Source organism: Phaeodactylum tricornutum, chromosome 1 (assembly GCF_000150955.2).
Source record: "Phaeodactylum tricornutum CCAP 1055/1 chromosome 1, whole genome shotgun sequence".
Lineage (NCBI taxonomy): Eukaryota > Bacillariophyta > Bacillariophyceae > Surirellales > Neidiaceae > Phaeodactylum > Phaeodactylum tricornutum.
In genome coordinates, this window is record NC_011669.1 from 142,265 (window position 1) to 160,163 (window position 17,899).

General features: G+C 50.2%; 8 protein-coding genes across 8 annotated transcripts; 1 reads left to right on the plus strand and 7 right to left on the minus strand.

Moving 5' to 3' along the window:
• Positions 1–334: 334 nt before the first annotated feature.
• Positions 335–2,815, minus strand: PHATRDRAFT_42464 (predicted protein; the record flags this gene model as incomplete). Its single annotated transcript, XM_002176988.1, has 1 exon — positions 335–2,815. The coding sequence occupies exon 1, from the start codon at positions 2,774–2,776 to the stop codon at positions 335–337; it is 2,442 nt and encodes an 813-aa protein (XP_002177024.1). The 5' UTR covers positions 2,777–2,815.
• A 272-nt stretch (positions 2,816–3,087) lies between these two features.
• On the minus strand, positions 3,088–4,833 carry PHATRDRAFT_17184 (predicted protein; the record flags this gene model as incomplete). Its single annotated transcript, XM_002176989.1, has 2 exons — positions 4,101–4,833; positions 3,088–3,933 (listed from the first exon to the last, which is right to left on the minus strand). Exons 1-2 carry the CDS (start codon positions 4,590–4,592, stop codon positions 3,088–3,090), a joined length of 1,338 nt encoding a protein of 445 aa, XP_002177025.1. The 5' UTR covers positions 4,593–4,833.
• Positions 4,834–5,222: 389 nt separating this feature from the next.
• On the plus strand, positions 5,223–6,140 carry PHATRDRAFT_42466 (predicted protein; the record flags this gene model as incomplete). Its single annotated transcript, XM_002176496.1, has 1 exon — positions 5,223–6,140. One exon carries the CDS (start codon positions 5,223–5,225, stop codon positions 6,138–6,140), a length of 918 nt encoding a protein of 305 aa, XP_002176532.1.
• A 261-nt stretch (positions 6,141–6,401) lies between these two features.
• Positions 6,402–8,713, minus strand: PHATRDRAFT_42467 (predicted protein). Its single transcript, XM_002176990.1, has 2 exons — positions 8,503–8,713; positions 6,402–8,393 (listed from the first exon to the last, which is right to left on the minus strand). Exons 1-2 carry the CDS (start codon positions 8,670–8,672, stop codon positions 6,524–6,526), a joined length of 2,040 nt encoding a protein of 679 aa, XP_002177026.1. The 5' UTR covers positions 8,673–8,713; the 3' UTR covers positions 6,402–6,523.
• Positions 8,714–9,727: 1,014 nt separating this feature from the next.
• PHATRDRAFT_31465 (predicted protein) lies at positions 9,728–11,767 on the minus strand (the record flags this gene model as incomplete). The annotated part of the gene is made up of 1 exon (XM_002176991.1): positions 9,728–11,767. One exon carries the CDS (start codon positions 11,765–11,767, stop codon positions 9,728–9,730), a length of 2,040 nt encoding a protein of 679 aa, XP_002177027.1.
• A 666-nt stretch (positions 11,768–12,433) lies between these two features.
• PHATRDRAFT_42469 (predicted protein) lies at positions 12,434–13,330 on the minus strand. Its single transcript, XM_002176992.1, has one exon. The coding sequence runs from the start codon at positions 13,321–13,323 to the stop codon at positions 12,742–12,744; it is 582 nt and encodes a 193-aa protein (XP_002177028.1). The 5' UTR covers positions 13,324–13,330; the 3' UTR covers positions 12,434–12,741.
• Positions 13,331–13,582: 252 nt separating this feature from the next.
• PHATRDRAFT_17187 (predicted protein) lies at positions 13,583–14,322 on the minus strand. The gene has a single exon (XM_002176993.1). It carries the CDS (start codon positions 14,278–14,280, stop codon positions 13,699–13,701), a length of 582 nt encoding a protein of 193 aa, XP_002177029.1. The 5' UTR covers positions 14,281–14,322; the 3' UTR covers positions 13,583–13,698.
• A 999-nt stretch (positions 14,323–15,321) lies between these two features.
• On the minus strand, positions 15,322–16,251 carry PHATRDRAFT_8934 (predicted protein; the record flags this gene model as incomplete). The annotated part of the gene is made up of 2 exons (XM_002176994.1): positions 15,322–15,792; positions 15,925–16,251. Coding segments are annotated over 2 exons (798 nt in total), but the record flags the coding sequence as incomplete, so codon positions are not given.
• Positions 16,252–17,899: the final 1,648 nt, after the last annotated feature.

Sequence of the window (17,899 nt, forward strand, 5' to 3'; positions counted from 1 at the left end):
GTAGAGAGTGGGTTTCTTGAACATGCTTGGCATGCGCAAGTTGATGGAAAAAATGCTGGGCAAGAAGAATCACTAGGGTTTCGCGCATGAGGGTACGGTATTGTGTACGAAAATACGATGAAAACGACGGCGCGCCATCCTCTAAATTCCACATACTATCGCTTGCTCCATGAACTTTCGCACTATCTAACACCTAAGCTAGTTTACGTTTTCTAATTCTTGAGCCCATCGGGCAGAATATAATGGCTTGCAGCGAACGAGTTCAACCCTGCCCTTTATACATTCATAAAACAGGCGTCGTCAAAATGCTTTTATCATCAAGATTTGTGTTGCATCATGTAGCTGCCACTTGATCGAGATACTCAATCTCGGAAGGAGATAGCGTCGACCGTACTAGCGCTTCCATCTTCGTGCGCTTTTCCGAATCCTCCGGAAGCTTGGCACAGCATTTCATCGCCAAGTCGGCTGTGTCCGGTACAACATTGTCCCGGATCATACGACGATAAACTTCCATAGCAACTTCGACTGCCAATTGGTATTCCGAGGGATGGGACGTATCGGAACAGATACGGAGAATAAGACTGTACGTGTTACGAGTCGGCCGTAGCTCTCGATTGTACAACTTCGGCATTGAAATAAGGCGAAACTCGCGATCGCTCAACAAGAGAGGTTTGCTTTGCATTTCCATTCGGCGGAGGAGAGCGAGCGCCCTCTCGCAGGCTCCACGAGGAACGGAGGATGCCTGGGTTGCCTGCCACCAGCAACTTATTGCACTATGATAATGCTTTAACGCAGCACGCACGTCTTTGGATACGGAGAAAGTGCTACGAATTTCCAGCATGTCCAAAATGGCTTCGCCCCTTTCTCCAACATCTTCTGGATTAATAGCACGCAGCAAAGTAAATGCAGAATCAAAACTATCGACACTAGGCCAACACCTTTCTTCTTCCTGGCGAAACATGTGGGTAAGAAGGTCAGTCGCGTACTTCAAATCAGCTTCGCGAGCGTCATTGTCGGCAATTTTTTTAGGTAATGCCTGGTAGTACGTTGCGAGCCCTCTCAGGACGGCGTCGAAAGTATGAACATTCGGGTAGAGGTAAAACCGGTTGACTGTATCCGAGTGGTTTTCCAACATGAAGTTGAGCAGTCGTTTGCAAATCTCTAAATCTTTCTTTGCCGCGGTAGATGCACGCACTTGCGTCATAAAGTTTAATACAGGGAGCATCTGAGCATCCGGTATGCCCTCATTCGATTCGACAAAAGCTTGCAGCTTTGCGTACTCTTTGCTCCCTAGCGTCAACTCTACTAAATCGTCAATCTGCTGCTGAACAGCTTGGGAATCGAGTGAGCCTCCAAGAACTAGACAATTGAGAACAATTGCACAGTGTGCAATGCGTTCCACATCGTGTTTCGGGTAATACACATTCCATTGTTCCCGAAGCACTTGATCGACCTCTTTGACTAAATTGTTCTTGGCCTCGGGATCCGATTCCTGCTTGACCGCTTCCAAGTACGCATCGAGGACTAACGAAAAACGTAAACGATGCTTATTGTCCGGATGCTTTCCGAAAATGTTGTAAGATTCTCGAGCGCTTTCAACAGTTCCTACTCGGCTCAGCGTATCCAAAATAATCTGAGCTGCCTCCACACTGGGAACAAAATCGGAGGGTGTTGCATCCAAAAGCTGGATCATGCGCTGCGACGCCTTTTGGTATGGATCTCGACCGTAATCACTCTTTCGACTGTCGTCATCTGTGTGTTCAGCGCTCCGTCTTGCGCTTGATTGGATACTGTGCATAACGCCCCGAAAGAGTTCTGGCGTAATTCCGAGAGCCGGGTCCTGATGCGTCAGTTGGCGATTCGTCGACGGGTGATGCATTGTGCTCGTAGGCTGGTCGCGCGAGGGAAATCCGCCCAGCAAGGATGACACCCAGGTCTTCATTGCGGAACCCGAAATTGGGCTTTTGATCAGACTAGAGGGTTTTGGATAGCTAGTAGTGGCATTCGCTTCCCAGTTTTTGCTCGATTCTACGAGCAGAGACCTATCCGATCCGAGCATAATGAGATCACGCAGGCAACGCTCGGCGACGTCAATGTATTCCTGAATATCATTGTTTTCAGCATGCTCACAAAGCTGCGCCGACACTTTCGTCATGTCTTGCAGTATGCGGCATACTCCACGGAACAGGTCTTCCGTGTCTTCGATGTGCTGCCAAACGACGGGTCCATCTGCTTGATGGATATCGCTCAGGAGCATGTGAATTTGAGTTGTGATCGTACGGAGTACTTTTTTCTTCTTTTGATTTTGTTGGTCGTCGTCGGACGATTTTCCGGTGTCCAGGTTCGGCGCCTCCACCGCTACTGTTTCGGAGGAAAATATCTGTCTATACTGCGTCGCCAGGCGTAAAAAATCCTTGTGGAGTCCGGTCAGTCGTAAATCAAGTTGCTTCACGAAACGGTTCCCTCGCGAACTGGTTTGTCGTCTCTTTTTCCAGATGGAATCTCTGCGATCTCTAATTATAGACGTCGACCTTCCATTAGTTCTGTCGCCGTTGCCATTCTGCGAATGATTGTTGTTGTTGTGCCGTCGCTTGAAATTGCCGTCGGCCTCGGGCTTTTTGGCACCACGGTAGGCTTGCGGTACCCATGTAGTTGGTCCAGCTTTGTGACGATTCGAACGCACGGTTAGCTGGAATGGTTTGTTTAGCAAACGGGAATGTTGTTCCAGCTTTACCAGGACTCGCGGACTCGTGACGCTGGTCGGTATCCTCCACATGGTGATTGGAGAGGAGCGGCGAACGAATGAAGAAATTGATTTTCCTCGGCTGGACTTGGTTGGAAAAAGTGAGTGGGCCAAACAGAGGCGAGATCGCGTTCTTCCCCAAAGGAATTTTGATTCTATACATGTGAAGTCGAGATTCCATATTCCTTTCTTTTGCTGGTCGTACAACCCTACTCCATTAGCCATCGCGACAAGGGCTAAACGGTACATTCCTCAGGCTACGTACGCTTGCTGGCGCGACAATTGAAGTCACAGTTAGTATCGAACGAGGACAAAAACAACAGTCGTGTTTCCTGTTCGTTAGGTTATCTCAGTCGATAGTTCATGGTTTCGGCAATCTTGCAATGTCGGCCTGCAAAGTCGAACGACAGGCCAATATCGAGGTCGCGCGGGTTGCGTACGTTAGGTTTACACGTAATTTCCCCTTGGACGCTTTCTCCTTCACAAATTGTGACATCCCGTGGTAAGTAAAAGATGGTTTGTTTCCAGTGAGTGTAGCGAGCGAACGGTGCCGTCGAGAAGCCAATCGGTTTGTGGACTTGCGTAAACGCGCATTCAAAGTAGGCCACCAAGCCGTGAATGAAATCGTTGCGCTGGGCCTGGAGCTTGAATTTGGACGTAAACTGTAAATCGTCTTTAGTGCAGGTCAAAATGTCGAGGGTCAGAATTGGTACCGAGTCTGTGACGAGGGCTTTAGGATCAATGACATCCACTACCGGTTCCTTAATGGCAATATCTTTAATGGCCGTCATGTCGAAGCCGTAAACATCGTCCCAAAAGTCGAATCGATCGTGTTTCACTTGACTGTCTTCGGCGGCCGTCAAGTACATGATTGCCTTGTCCGGAAAAATGACCCCACCGGATACGAGCCACTTATCCCTGGCAAACAAAACCGTGTCCAGCATGGACTCGTACAATAAAAAGTAACCCATCCATTCCGACACGATAATGTCCACTTGCGCTACGGGGAGGTCGATTTCCTCAATTTTTCCCTGAATGACGGTAATTTTATCGCCAAAGCCATTCTTGGCGACAATGAGCCGCGCTTGATGCGCAATTGTCGAACAATCGACGGCGTACACGTGCTTGGCCCCGGCCTGTGAGGCAAACATGGACAGTATGCCCGTGCCGCAGCCAACGTCCAGAACAATCTACAGAAGAAAGTAGCCGATCAATTTTTAAGCAACCAGTCAATGAAAACAGCAGCGCACAGCAATTCCGAGTGTGTGAGTCAAAGACACGGACGTGAAACGGATTATAATGACCGGTGATTGTATGGAGAGACAGACAGATACTGGCCAAGGTACCACCTACGTACCTTATCTTGGAACAAGTGGCGGTTTTGCAGAATAGCCATTTCGTATGTTCTCGTCCGCACTTCATCCTTTAACATTTCTTCGTGAATTCCGTGATGTGCGTAGGAATCAAAGTAGTAATCTTTACTGGTGCGGTCTTCCGGAGCGTGAGTCGACTCTTTCGTATGGACGGGTTGCGCCTCTTCGGTAACGGCAATGGTTCTTGCCGCTGGCGTTGCAACGTCGGTATCACTGGAACCAGACATCGCCACCGTTTCAAGCTTGACGGCGGCCACGACGGGAGTGTCGTTGTCGTCCGAGTCGGTGGCTCGTTTCTTGACGGAGGACAGCGGAGGCACAAAGGCCTCGGCTATTGCCAAGGGACGCTTCGGGATTGTCCGTGCAGTGTGACGGGTGTCGGCACTGTCGGGGAGGGACGATGACGACGACGACAACAACGTGGTGGGTGACGAGGACGTACACTGCTCGACGGATACCACTTGTTGCCGTGTCATGACGGGTTGCGTGCAATTGTTGTTTACGGAGAAATGGTGCCAACACAAATCCCTGTTGCCGTTTCCCGTAGTGTTTGGCTTTTTTGCCGTGTTCACCACTGTAAGTCCGTCGTATGCACCGTTCTTTCCAAGATCGAGCGACTCGGAACGAAGCAGGTGGTTGGTTGTTTCGATTGCCAACAGAGTACCGTCTGTAAGTGTGAATGGCACGGTAAGCACGTCGTGGACGCACCTTCACGTATTCACGTGAATTGTGAAATTATCTGTAAAAGCAATTCCGTACCATTCCAATATCTTACCGAACCAAAACATACGCTTTGCGGGGGGGGGGGGGGGGATTCACACTCTCCCGCCGACGGACCGTTGGAAGCGACTCGATGCGTGTGGATTGTGAGTCGTGCGCAGACAATTTACAGCGAATAGGACCGCACCACTGGAAACGGACTTTGGAAATAATCTCCAACAATATTCCTCGTTTCCTACAAAGCATTTCCACGACACACATCCAGCAGAAGATACGGTTGCAACTCACAGGAACAACCAATCTAACTGTCATGACTGTCATTAATCAATACTACGTGACATCCAAGATTCGCTGGTCAAACCGAGGTGTGTTAGTGTGTTCCCATCATGCCGGAAAAACGAGACTCCCCCCTACGATGGATGGAGACGGCGCAGACTGATATTCAGTGGAAGTCCCGTTTCGTGTTGAGCAATCCCACCGTATATCTGACAAAGGTCAAACTGCTGCTCCTGCTGTGGGTGGCATTCGCGAATCACACTCCGTGCCATTCCTTCCGAACCACCGTCGTACCCCGGGCAGCCGAATGGTCTTCTTGCAGCTCTAGTGCCCTCTGGACACAATCCATACTACCTACCACCGCTAGCAATACCAGTACCAGTACCAGACTCGCCCTTACCACGGACTCTCCCAAGGCTCCCACCCAGGAACGCGCCGTCCGCTTCTATTTCGATATTGCCGTCGCCGACGAACCCCTCGGTCGCTTGACTTTTTGTGTCCCCCGTCCGGATACCGTATTCCCCACTCACGTCCAGAATATACTCCAACTCGTCACGCAAGCGCGTCGAAGTATTGATCCACGCTGTTCCTACGTCGGGTGCGAATTCCTCTGGACGTTGCCCTTCGTTGAAGGTCGGGCCCAGTATCGCTGGGCCCACGTGCTGGCGGGCAAGGGACGGAACGCCGTGGGCCCGGCGACGGAACGGTTGGGGAATCCGGACGCTTCGCAACGACCCGCGCACCCACTTTACGGAGGAATGTATTACGGACTCGCGTACGATGAACTCATTCCAGGATACGGTGAAAACGCCGTCCTACTCACCGTACCCCTGACCGGGCCCGGTCGAGGATCTACCACACTCTCCATGGTACGGGTAGCCGAATCGCCACTTGAATGGAGAGAACGATTGTTGTTGAATTCGGCAGTACTCGGCTGGTTGGAACCGTCGTCGGGAGACGTCTTTCGGTACATGGCGCAACAAACCAAAGGACCTCCCAAGGTGACCGCCTCCGGGGTGCTACCCTGACAAAATGACCAGGAGCCACACCAGTGATATTACGATGAACCGAAAAGCCACCGGCAGTGCACACAGCATGGCGGAGGCCACACCCACAGAAAGTGACGACTCGCAATATAGATACGATCCGAAATGTATGCTAACCCATCAAGACAAGAACGAACCTCATCAGTGACATTACGATTAACCGAAAAATGTATCGGCAATGCACACAGTATGGCGGCGGCAACACCCGCAGAAAGGGACGACTCGCAACGTACAGATTATGTTCACAGTGAATGCCGCTAACTACACGATAACATTTAATTTTTTATGGTACACAGCAGACAATCACCACGTCGACGAGAACATGACAATCATACACATTGATAGCTCCATGAAACGCTTCTTCGTCAGACTTCCACCATAGTTACATTTTGGTTGCGTCGCATAACTCGTTTTGGCTGCAGCGCCTGCGATCCTTCCATGACACACACGGGCACTTCTGTTTCCGGTTCGGACGAACGCGTGCGCAGAGGCATTTCGTCGTTTTGGTAGCTGTCCATGGAGTTCTTGCGCTTCCGCGACGGCAATAGAGACATGGTGCAGCACGTATTGCAACCGTTGCGAATGCGCGATTCCATGCGACATTGAAATTCAACCGTCCGGATAAACGACTTGGACAGTGTGTGCGACAATTGACAGTCCCCAAAAGCTTGATGTTCACCTCCCACACAGCATCCGTATCGAGAGTCGCTCGCTGACTCGTGACTAAAGCTGTTCGTCGTATGGGTATCACCGTCGGTGGACTCTTCCCCCAGCAGGGAATCTTCCGCATCATCCACGAGACGAATTGTTTCGAGATTGACAATCGAAAGACCCGTGTCGTTCCTTTCTGGATACGGTTCTGAACTCGCTTTCTTGACCGACGCGCGGATCGGTGACACAGGGGGAGTGGCGACCGGCCGCACCGACCCCAAGGCCTGTTGCATATACAGGAACATTTCCGTCATGTTCCAAATCACTTGAAAAAGTACAATGAACAAATATTCAATAAACACGAGGATGAGGGGACGTGGGTGACTCCCCGCGCGAAAGGACCCCGTGTGGCGGTAGACTTGATCACGGTTGGCGTGGTGTCCACCGTATTCCATATAAAATTCGTCCGTCACTCGAGTGTAGTGATCAAGCATCCTTCGTACAACGGCACGTTTTTCCAACGATAGACTCATATTCCTTGACGTTTCGCGAAAGGCCTCGCGCCGTGTCTGGTCTACCACGAGATCTCGGGTACATTCAAAAAAGGCATCCGCATCGCCTGCTTGACAAGCGTACCCGTTTTCCCCGTGGCGCACGAGATGACCGGAGCATCCTTGTTCCACAACGACCGGCAATCCCGACGCCATGGCTTCAAGAGTAACGTTGCCGAAGGTTTCAACGGACGATGGAAAGAGAAAGACGTCACAAGAGGCGTAAGCCACGGCGAGTTGGTCGGCATTCATCCAACCGGCGAAGGTTGTATTGGGAAGAGATTTGATCTCTTCTTCGGCTGGTCCGGCACCAACTACGAGAGCGTGCACGTTAAGTCCTTGGGCACTGAGACGGCGCACAGTATCGGCAAAAATATCGACCCTTTTCTCCGGAACCAATCGTCCTACCCACGAAATAACCACGGTATCGTCGCCAATCCCCAAATCTCGGCGGTATTTGAGGGAGCGAAAACTGGGGTTGAATCGGTCGATATCGACGCCACGACCCCATACTTGGAGTGACGTGACCTTGTCCATTTCGTGGTTGTCTTCGAGGTGTTTTTGAATGTAGGGCGTTGGTACGTATAGGGCCTGCAAAAAATTGTACTGATGGCGAAAGAAACAGCTCAGAATGTGCTTGAGCCAGGAAAGGCCCGGGTAATGCTCCATATACTCGGGAATGTTGGAATGGTAGGTTCCCATGATGGGTATTTCCTTGAGTCGGGCGTACTGAATGACGTGCAAGGCCGTACAGTCGGGGCAGGTAATGTGTACAATGGAAGGTTCAAATTCATCCAGCTGTCTCCGAACGGTAGCCGAAAGGCCAAAACCGAGTTGATACGCCAAATCGGGTTGATTTGGATCGTTCAAAAAGGGAATAGGCTTTGCGTTGTCGAGAAAGATGATATTGCGATTGGGATGAGAACCGTCTAGATTGGTATTGGCCATATCTCCCGAACGGGTAGTCAGCACGCACACAAGATGCCCGGCGTTGAGGATCTCTTGTTCAAGCTTGCGGATCGTCAAGGTCACTCTATAACAACAGAAATAAGTGAGAAAAGGATGAGTGAGAAAAGAATGCCTTGCAGCCAGCTTTCTTCGTGCACGCATTAGTGCGAAGGGTGGGCCAATCCTTTACTCACCCATCCAGGACGTTGTAACAGGTTGCGTACAGCAACACACGGTGCTGATGTGAGGCCATCCGTGCCAAGCTTCTCGATGGACTGCTATTGTTACTGTTGCTACCATTTATCTTCAATCTCTTTTCCTGGAGCTGCTGATTCGTGTTGCTGCAGTGATGGTTACTCATCATGGTGGTGTTCCCAATGGATGAGAAGCTGATGGAGAAATGGGTTCGTTATTTGTGACTTGCAACAAACGGTACGAGAAACCTACCAAAAAAGGCCGCCTCCCCGGACATACAAAACAAGTAACAGTAACATACACACACTCCTACGAAAGCCTCTCTCACCGCGGTGCATGGGTTAAGCGTATGTGGGAATCAGCCTGCGAGACTGCTTCGAGGTCAAGTGCATGCGAACCTCGAGGAACAAAAACACAAGATTGCGCGTTCCGAATGCAATCGGGCACTGCTGGTGCGACCGTTGCGGCTGTCCTAGGATGCTCGTACTTATACAAAAGTTCGAAAACGATATATATACTATATACATGTCTATATGCTTCTCTATTTCGAAGAACCTAACGTTTCTAAATATTCGCTAATTTCCACCAGTTTCACATTCAAATCGAAAAAGCCCCAAACGGGTGGCTGCGACATTACCGGGTGTTTCGCTGACGAAGATTTCCCACACTTCGGCGAGGGGGATCTCCGGTTACCGCCACGTGCTCGGTGGCGAATTCGTTTGATTATCTCTCCGCTTCCATGAGAGACTCCGAACGACGGCGCACCCCCGCACGCAGCGAACCCGGAAAATATTCGGGCGAAGGGTTGGCGGTGACTTTCCAGTCTCGCCAAACCAGCCACTCGTTGGAAGTGATGCCGTACCGACACTGCACATACGGGACTAATGTAACATAACTCTGTCCAGCTCTCCAATCTATGGATAATGTATAGTATAGCTGTACTGCTTGTAAATCCTTGAACAGAAATTTGGCAATTTAACACCGAGTAGGATGAATAACAACCTAATGTAGACGTCAAGATTGCCGTGTTCAAAGCCAATGGTCCAAATGGTTAAAGGACACCATCTGCCGTGACCGGTATCTAGAGAAGCTTTCCTTGCAAGCAGCGCTTATGAATTGCGACTTTTCCTTTGCATGGTTCCATCAATGTGTCTTCTCATTGGATTTCTACCCACTCGACTGCAGAACGTCACCACTCAGTGGGTGCGGGGCTGCACCAGCGAACTAGAAATGGGACGCAATCGCGTCCGTCAAATCGCGCCGCGTTTCGGTATTGATATCGAGACTAGAATCAATTTCGCGCATCGTTGCGGGTGATACCGCGTTAACGTGTTCCAACAGAGCCTGCACGACATCCCTTCCTTGCTGGGTACCCGCGAGGGCTCCATGGTCCACCGCCTGGTCCAAATATCCTTCCGACGCCGCCAAGACGGCCGTACAGGATTCACTCAAACGCCGGCCGCCAGCCCCCGCCGGCTGGTACATAGCCAACAACAAAGCCTGCTGCTTGCGTATTTGCGATTGACTCGCTTTGCTGGTCACATCGGCTCCGTCCATGGACGCTGCCTGGGATAAATCTAAACGCAACCTCTCCACGATTCGTCGGAGTGCGGGGGCGTCAGCCCGGGACGGTGTATCGGCACCAATCCCGATGCGCGTAACGCTGCGTTGAGGATCCATGGGGGGAGACTGTCCCGCGGCCTGTAAACGTTCGTCAAACCAAATTTGACCATCCGACATGCTGATCAAATCATCCACATGCTGGAGCACCAGTCGCCGTTGACCTTCCGACGCTGAAGGGATGGGAATTCCGATCTTTTGCAGATTGGCAACAGTGAGCGGAATTTTTTTGCTCACGAGCATCTGGATCCGGGTTTTCACCTTGTCGTTCGAACTGGCGAATTCAGTTTCCTCGAAGACGGTCGTCTCGTCGGCATTCGCAGGGGGTATGCTCGTCAGGAGCACTAGCGTGACGCTGCCACCGCCCCTCCGTTGGTTGTACTGCCCCGCACGCTGGATAAGAGACGAATAAAAGGCCCGCATCTCGGACGAAGCCGCACCGTTGCGATCGCCTTCCACCACCGCGTCGACACCAAACACATCAACCAGAACCCTCGTCGTGGCGTCCCACAGCGTCTTGTGCAAATCAATGGTGTCGATGACAACCACGGCGTGCTTGCCTTGGTCCAGAGCGTAACTTTCGGCAATTGCGCAGGCGGTCCCTGCCATGGCCACAGCTTCGGCAGCCTTGGACGCTGGATCCTTGCCTTTGGCACGTAGTGTTGGTATCACGACGTGCACCTGATCATCCAATCCCGCCCTTTGAAGTCGCTGCTGGACATCCTTGGGATCCTGAATAGCCGCGTAGACGCACTGGACACCGGCGTTGTCCCGCAATTGCGTTTGCAAAAAGTCCGTAGCCAAGCCACGCATATCGTGCACGTCGTGTCCAATAACGAGCATATTTTGTCCGCGACCAATTGGTGCCAACGCGTCGACCATGGTAATTCCCGTCAGCATGGGAGTGTTAATGAGTGCAATATCCTTGACTTGTGGAATCGGAGCAAACATGACCCGCTCTTTCGCGCCTTTCTCCAGTTTTTGGTCGTTACTGATGCTTTCCTCTCCTTTTACAGCGTAACGCCCAAACACGTCGACCACTTTGGCTTGTTCCGAAAGCGTCACGGTGGCTCTGCTATCAAACACCTTGACGGGTCCATCTTTCGAAGCTAAATCGTCATCGTTGTAGACGAAAACGACTGGCGGTCGATGCGCAACGACCACCCCGACGGAACCATTGGGGAAGCCTACGTGCATGCCCAGCAAATCGCCAGCAGCCGTAACGGTGACCGGTTTGGATACCTTGGGCGTCGCGACGGACACGGCCTCCACACTACTGGGAACGGCGTCAGCCTCGTCGGTTGAAGTCCAGGAATCGTCAATGTGTACAGCAGTTAAACCTCCCGGAAAAGCGGAGACGATGGTGCCTTGCGCAATTTCGTGACCAAGTGCCGGCTGAGTGGTGCCGCTTCGACCATCGGCGTTGGACGAGGAAGAGACGTTGTCGTCCGCCAAAACAGTGGCTGTCAACCAGGAATAAGCTCGGCTAGTACCAGAGGAGACGGACAACACTCCTCTCGCAATAGGTCTCGACACTCGTTGTGCGTGGGGGATCCAAGCCTGTGCCGGGACAATCACACTCGGCAACGTTGTCACCAACGAGCTCGCCCAGACGACGGAAAGAGCTTCCCGATGAAACTTCATCACACCGTTTCTTCCTTTCCGTGCGAACAAGAATAACGATTCGTTCCTTAAAAAAAGTCCCGAACGATGGAGCATGTAGCTAGGAGAGAACGACAATGAGATGGCAAGGAACTGGAAGAGCGCGTGTGGGAAGGTGCAGGGATTAGGGCAGAGGCTCTCGCTGCCGATGATCGTGCTGGCTTTAGCTCGGTAAGAATGTGATGGGCGTCTGTCTGTCTTGATTCTGTCAAAAAGCAATGGTGCTCGAAATCCTTGCGAGATGTCTTGTCGTTGGAGAAGTACAAGAGCCAAATGTGAAAGAATGCTCTCGACGTCCGTAGTCATCGTGGATGAGGCGGGATTCACAAAACAATAGTTTGTCGACTTACATTAGGACATTCGCAAACTACCTACCGCTAGGTATGTAGGTGTGTTCCTCCAATAAAAACTACCCATCGTGAGCTTGCAACTGGTCTAATGTCGGATTGTGTACGGGGCAATCAATAGTAAAACTATTATTGTCTGAGAGTCAACAATGAGAAGACCAGTCCACTTCCAACCCGACGAATGCCGGCCATAAAGACTCCTTTTGGAGTCCTTTTGGTGGATCTTCGCTTGACATTCATCCGTATCTTTCAAATATTATGTGTATGTACTCTCGTGCCAACTTGACAATGGCAACACTTCAAAAACTTAGACTTTGAACAAAGGACAAAGGAATGTCTATATGAACACAGATATAAACGCTTTTGTCTATGCCTAGTCGCCGACCGCCTTTAGGAAACCATAGAATTTGCTCAACCCATAGCCGTACGTGATAGTATGTTGATCTAGAGAGACAGCCACGTCTCCTGCTCACAGCTCGATCAAGCGGTCGTATTCAAGTATGTATTGCAGAAATTATCAAGCCGCTGAATTGTTTGGAAAAAGTATAAAGGACAAGTGGCTGCTCGCTCTTGACCAATCACCGGTACACGAAACTGATAAAACGGAGACTATTTAGGTTTGGCAATTTTTCCGGTTGCTTTCTTGCCAATTTCAATCGAATCGCTTTCGTCGAAAGCATCAGTATACGTTTTCTGCTTGACTTCTTCCTCGGAAAGAGTTCTTGATGAAGAACCGGAAACAGAAGCAGATGGTGTGGACAATTCCTGCATATTTTTCTTGATAGCCGAAGCCGCATCCTTAGCTTTTCCGACAACCTTCTGGCCCATAGCTTTGGCTTCCTTTATTGTCCGTTCCACGGGGTTGGTTTGGCTGGGGACGGAAGAATCCGTCTCCTCCGTATTGTCTTTTGAGCCCTGCGGGATTTTCTTCTCTATGGTGGCCTGTTTTCCGAACTCCAAAAAGTCGCTTTCGTCGAGCTTATCGCCAAAATTAGATTCGTAGAGCTCATCCCGATTCGCATTCTTGGGAGTCGAATGAGACGAAAACTTTGGGGTCGCTAAACTCGACCTCAACACGAGACTATTTTCAACCGTGCGAATGACATTCGTAGTGGGAGAAACCCCCACGGACGATAAGCGCCCGACAAGGCTTCGATAGCATGTTTTGGACAGTATATGATTCCGCAACATGGTACAGGAATACGCAGTTGTATGAATGGTGTCAATAATCTCGGAAGGATTGTTACTTATCACTATTTGGGGACGCTGTGGAAGATCCCAATCCTGCTTGTCACCAAAATCAGAACCCCGGGAACTTCGAAGAGTTTCTCCCAAATATTGACATATTTTAGAGGGCCGTCGGCGTTTTTACTCTTTACACAGATAGCAATAGCTAGAGCTAGAGTAGACAAGTCTGCGCCGGGTTTGGATCTGTCAAATACAATGTTTGAAAGTCTAAGCGTAGTTCCCAATAATCGTGATATTTCACGAAAGACTACATTTTCTTTTCATGGATAGTGAGTTGTTTCGGGCATCCCGTAAGCCTACGACAGAAACCCAAATCCATTAGTCTCTTGGACTCATGGCTCCGTTATCTTCCGCTTTCTGTTCAATGAACGGTAGAAATTTACCGTTGAAGGTGATCACGACACGCTTCTCACCGTGTTTGCCAATACTCGTTCCCACGTCGCAATAAAAATCGATCGCACTCATGATACCATCTCCGCATTGTTCATTTATGATTGCTTTCATTGCTTCTCCGTAATGCGTAATAGCTTCATACGTCCGATAAACATGCGGCTCTTTTAGTATTTCGTCGTCGTACGATCGCATAGGGAATGAATTTTGCATATCCTCTAAATCGTCGTCCGAGACGGCCGGAAGTGCTGCGCGTAGTTTCTTCGCCGTCTCTGGTGTCAATTTAGCTTGGCCCAGTAGTAATTGCGCAGCATAAGTATTGGTTACCCCCAAACACGTCGCCAGATCGTCGTAGGTCAAATTCGAGTCAGCCTTGGCACTCAATACTCGATGTACACGTCCGGCTTGGGCAGTCAGGCTCGTGGGCTTTGAGTGGTACCGATAGCAGTGAAGATTAGGTTGACGACGAGGCAGCAAACGAATCGCTGCGCGAGGCAACTGAGACAGCATCCTACTTGCTCAGAAACGTATCAAGATAGTGCAATCGATGAAAGATGATAATGCCGCTTATATTTGTGGTAGTCACTGCTGTGTCTGTGAGAAACGCAGCATCTCTGTCGAAGATGCGCTCACGGTCAGATGGTATCTTTGCGATGTCCATGTCGAGCTGCTGGTTGCCTACCAGCGCTGAAAATTCGATCTTTGCCCAGCCGATCGGTTTGTAGGGTAGGGGGACAAAATTTCTTCACACTCACAGTCAGAACCTACATACACCCTTCAAATAGTGAATATCTTTCTTTGACCTAACATATGAAAGCAAACTCATCTATGTTACGGTCAACTATGCACGTACATTGAAAAGTCTTTACTGCTTACATTCAAAATTTGTGCAAAACCATTCCTGACTTTTGAAAAGAGCTCGTTCTGTTAAAGAAGTCGAAAGCCACAGAAATGGGGATAAAGCCTAGGAAATAATTCTGAAGTAGTGTGGCTGATAGCGAAGGAAAAGACTGGCGTTTGCTGGGATGATACTTCTGATGAACTTTGTGGACAGAATACTCGCGGTAAAAAATTAGGACAGAAAGTCTGGGCTCTAATCACGACGTACGAATTGCTACACATTTACGTGCAATGCTTAACGTCGTTTCGGTCTTCCGCTTGGCGGTGTTCCGTCTTGCTTCGCTACCTTGTCTATTCTGGTACTGTGACAAAGCATTTGGCTGTTTTCACTGGTTGTCCTCGCCCATTACAAGCGTTCCAGGTACCCGCGAAGACGAAAACCGAAAACTGACACTAATCTGCACCGTGAGGGAGAACATGGCTTTGAAATAGTCGCCCAGCGCAATCCTGCCGGTAAGAAAGATCTCCTTTTGGTCATCGATGCTCACGTTCATAATAAATACTCGGCGGGGGAGTCAAAGTTTCGACGCACCGATAGTCGAACATAACTTATGCGTTACCCTTTCTCTCTTGTACTATCCACTGTAATCATTTATTATAAAACGGAGTAGATGAGACCTGAATTGTATTTTTTTGTCGATCTTGAGTACCTTATGGCATGGAATCCAGTGCGTGTATGATTTGGGCGAAATTAGGACGCTCGGTGGCATTCTTCTTTATGCACGAACGAATTAAAGCATGCAATGGCTGAGGGCACCACTTTGGGATTTCGGGACGACGATCTCGATTCAAGACAGCCAAGGCACATTGAATGGCTGTCATGCCTTCGTATGGACATTCGCGAGTCAATAGTTCCCAACAAATGATGCCATAGCTGAAGACGTCCGCCTTTTCGTTGTAGCTTTTGTTGGCCAACACCTCGGGTGCCATCCATTGTACAGTGCCACAGTTACCTGTCATGCTCCGTTCGTGCGCTTTCAGGCGACTCAATCCAAAATCGCACACTTTCGCCGTATAGCTTTTGTCAAGTAGAATATTGGCTGACTTGAGGTCACGATGAAGCACGGGAGGAACGCCGGCGTGTAAATAGGCCATTGCTCGAGCTGTCCCTACGGCTACTTCCTTGACTAAGCTCCATGGCCACGTTCCTCGCGGAGGGAAGGGCGGCTGAAGTCGTTTCGTGGCAGTCGATGGCGGCACTCCGTGTTTAGGATCCGGTTGATAGAGAATGTCAGGCCATGACTCCCGGGAAACGCCGTCACAGGCCACGTAAGGGGCCGTCAATGGTAGACGCAATGCATCCCAGAGTGAGCCATTTGCCGCCAATTCAGTTATAATGGCGCGATTCGGAGGGACGACAGACGCCCCCATGTACATGCATATGTTGGGGTGCCGCATTCCACGCAAAAGATTAATCTCGGCTGCAAATTCTTCCAAAACCGATCTCGGGACGTTCTTGGATTGAGCAGACCCCGACAGGACTTTGACGGCAACTGGTGTGCCGTTCCACATCGCCTTCCAAACTTGACCGAACCCTCCACCGCCTATTATTTCGATCATGTTTAATTCACTGAAATCTACCGCTCCCTGAAGGGATGCGGTTGCGTCGGTATCGTCTGTAAGGTGCTGGCGCTTGTGGGGAATGTTCGGTCGCGAATCGCTAGAGTTTTCTGTCGTCGATTCGGTGATGTCCAAATGCTCGGAAGGCTGTGCAAAAACTTGAGATTCCAACAAGCGAGACTCTTCCGCAACCCTAGCCGCCCAGTGTTCTACAACTCCCGATCCTATGTCTTGAAACAAATGCAAGTCGTCGACGATAATGGATCGCGGAGGGCATTCCCCAGGATACCCGGCATCTAGAAGAGGCATAAACGGTACAGTGGCTTGCTCCTGATGGCAATCGCTGTCTGGGTTAGTGATCCGCTGGACAGAAGGAGTTCGGAGGCGTACCATCGTATCTCCTGAGCTATCGCGAGTTATTTGAAGTTGCGAAGACTGTGGAGTTGCTTTCGTTGAACAGGAATATTGTGAATTCGTGGCGAGCGGCGTCTTCGCCATAAAATCTGACATTGCCATCTTTCGTCCGCCTCGAATATGAGGCGTTTCATCAGGGTCGTCTGTTCCGGCGGAAACTTGCATACGAGAAGGAGCTACTCGCAAGGAAGAAAAACAGGGAGAATTCCGGAGTGGCGAGCCAATCTCTTCATCGACTGAGTGTACTGCGTTGCTTGCCTGATCCGAACCTTCAATCGATGGTAGCGAGGAAATGCTCGAAAGTGTATTCCCGTAAGGAGTTGGAGATCCTGGCAAAGGTCCTGCAGAAATTTCTGTTGCACGGATTGCGGATAAAGGAGGATTTTTGGTTGTATCATGACCTTGTCCACTTGTTATTTTGGAAACTCCAAGTACAGGTGTCCCCGTTGTCCGAAGTCCTCGACTACTCGGAGCGGGGCTTTGGTAGGGAAGTGGGTCGACTACAGCGCTTCCGGATTGGTTCAGATAGTAGGTCCGTACTCCTCCGGGAGTAGTGTTTCCTGGAACAGTTGAGGAATTTTTTCGATGGCGAGGCTCTTGTAGGGGTTGACAAGGATAATAGACAGGAGGAGACGCAACTGTACCGATTCTAGCTGATTCTTCTCCCCTGAGACTAGCACTGAGGAGTACTTCCTCCACATCGTCATTCCATTCATCATTCTTTTCTTTTTCTATTTTGACAACTCGCCGCTTCCTTCTGTTTCCGCGAGTTCCGCTATCACTTGCTGCATCCGCAATAAAATGAATGAACAAGGCGCTCAGAAGTACAATACACCCCAGAAGGACAACGACAGATAAAGCCTCAGGCCTAGATTCGGTCCGCTGTGAATACGCTCGCGCTGCGTCTGACTCACGAAAATATAAATCCCATTGATCGTGATTCATTCCAGGATGCTCCTGCGCCGCTAAGCGCCCGTCGACTTTCTCGGTGGCGATCTTCCCTCGCACACTCTGGCGCAGCGCTTTCCGGTACGTATCGTCAACAGTCGTGTGTGCGTTGTTCTGAGGTCGCAGATTGCCATCGCCGAGACCTTTGATATAATGCGGCGCTCTTTGCCTCTTATTTCCTATTCTTGCCATGGCTTGCCTACAGGTTTCGACGAAAGTGCTGTGTTTGTATGGTCTGCTTTACATTAGTAACAAAGAGACAGTACTTGTCGAGAAGCAAAGCTGCCGTTTGTGTCTTGTGAATGTA

Coding starts and splice junctions, on each gene's coding strand:
- PHATRDRAFT_17187 (XM_002176993.1), bottom strand. CDS start 14,280: ATGCTGTCTCAGTTGCCTCGCGCAGCGATTCGTTTGCTGCCTCGTCGT.
- PHATRDRAFT_42469 (XM_002176992.1), bottom strand. CDS start 13,323: ATGTTGCGGAATCATATACTGTCCAAAACATGCTATCGAAGCCTTGTC.
- PHATRDRAFT_42467 (XM_002176990.1), bottom strand. CDS start 8,672: ATGATGAGTAACCATCACTGCAGCAACACGAATCAGCAGCTCCAGGAA. Junction 8,394..8,502: donor TGTTACAACGTCCTGGATGG/GTGAGTAAAGGA, acceptor CTGTTGTTATAG/AGTGACCTTGACGATCCGCA.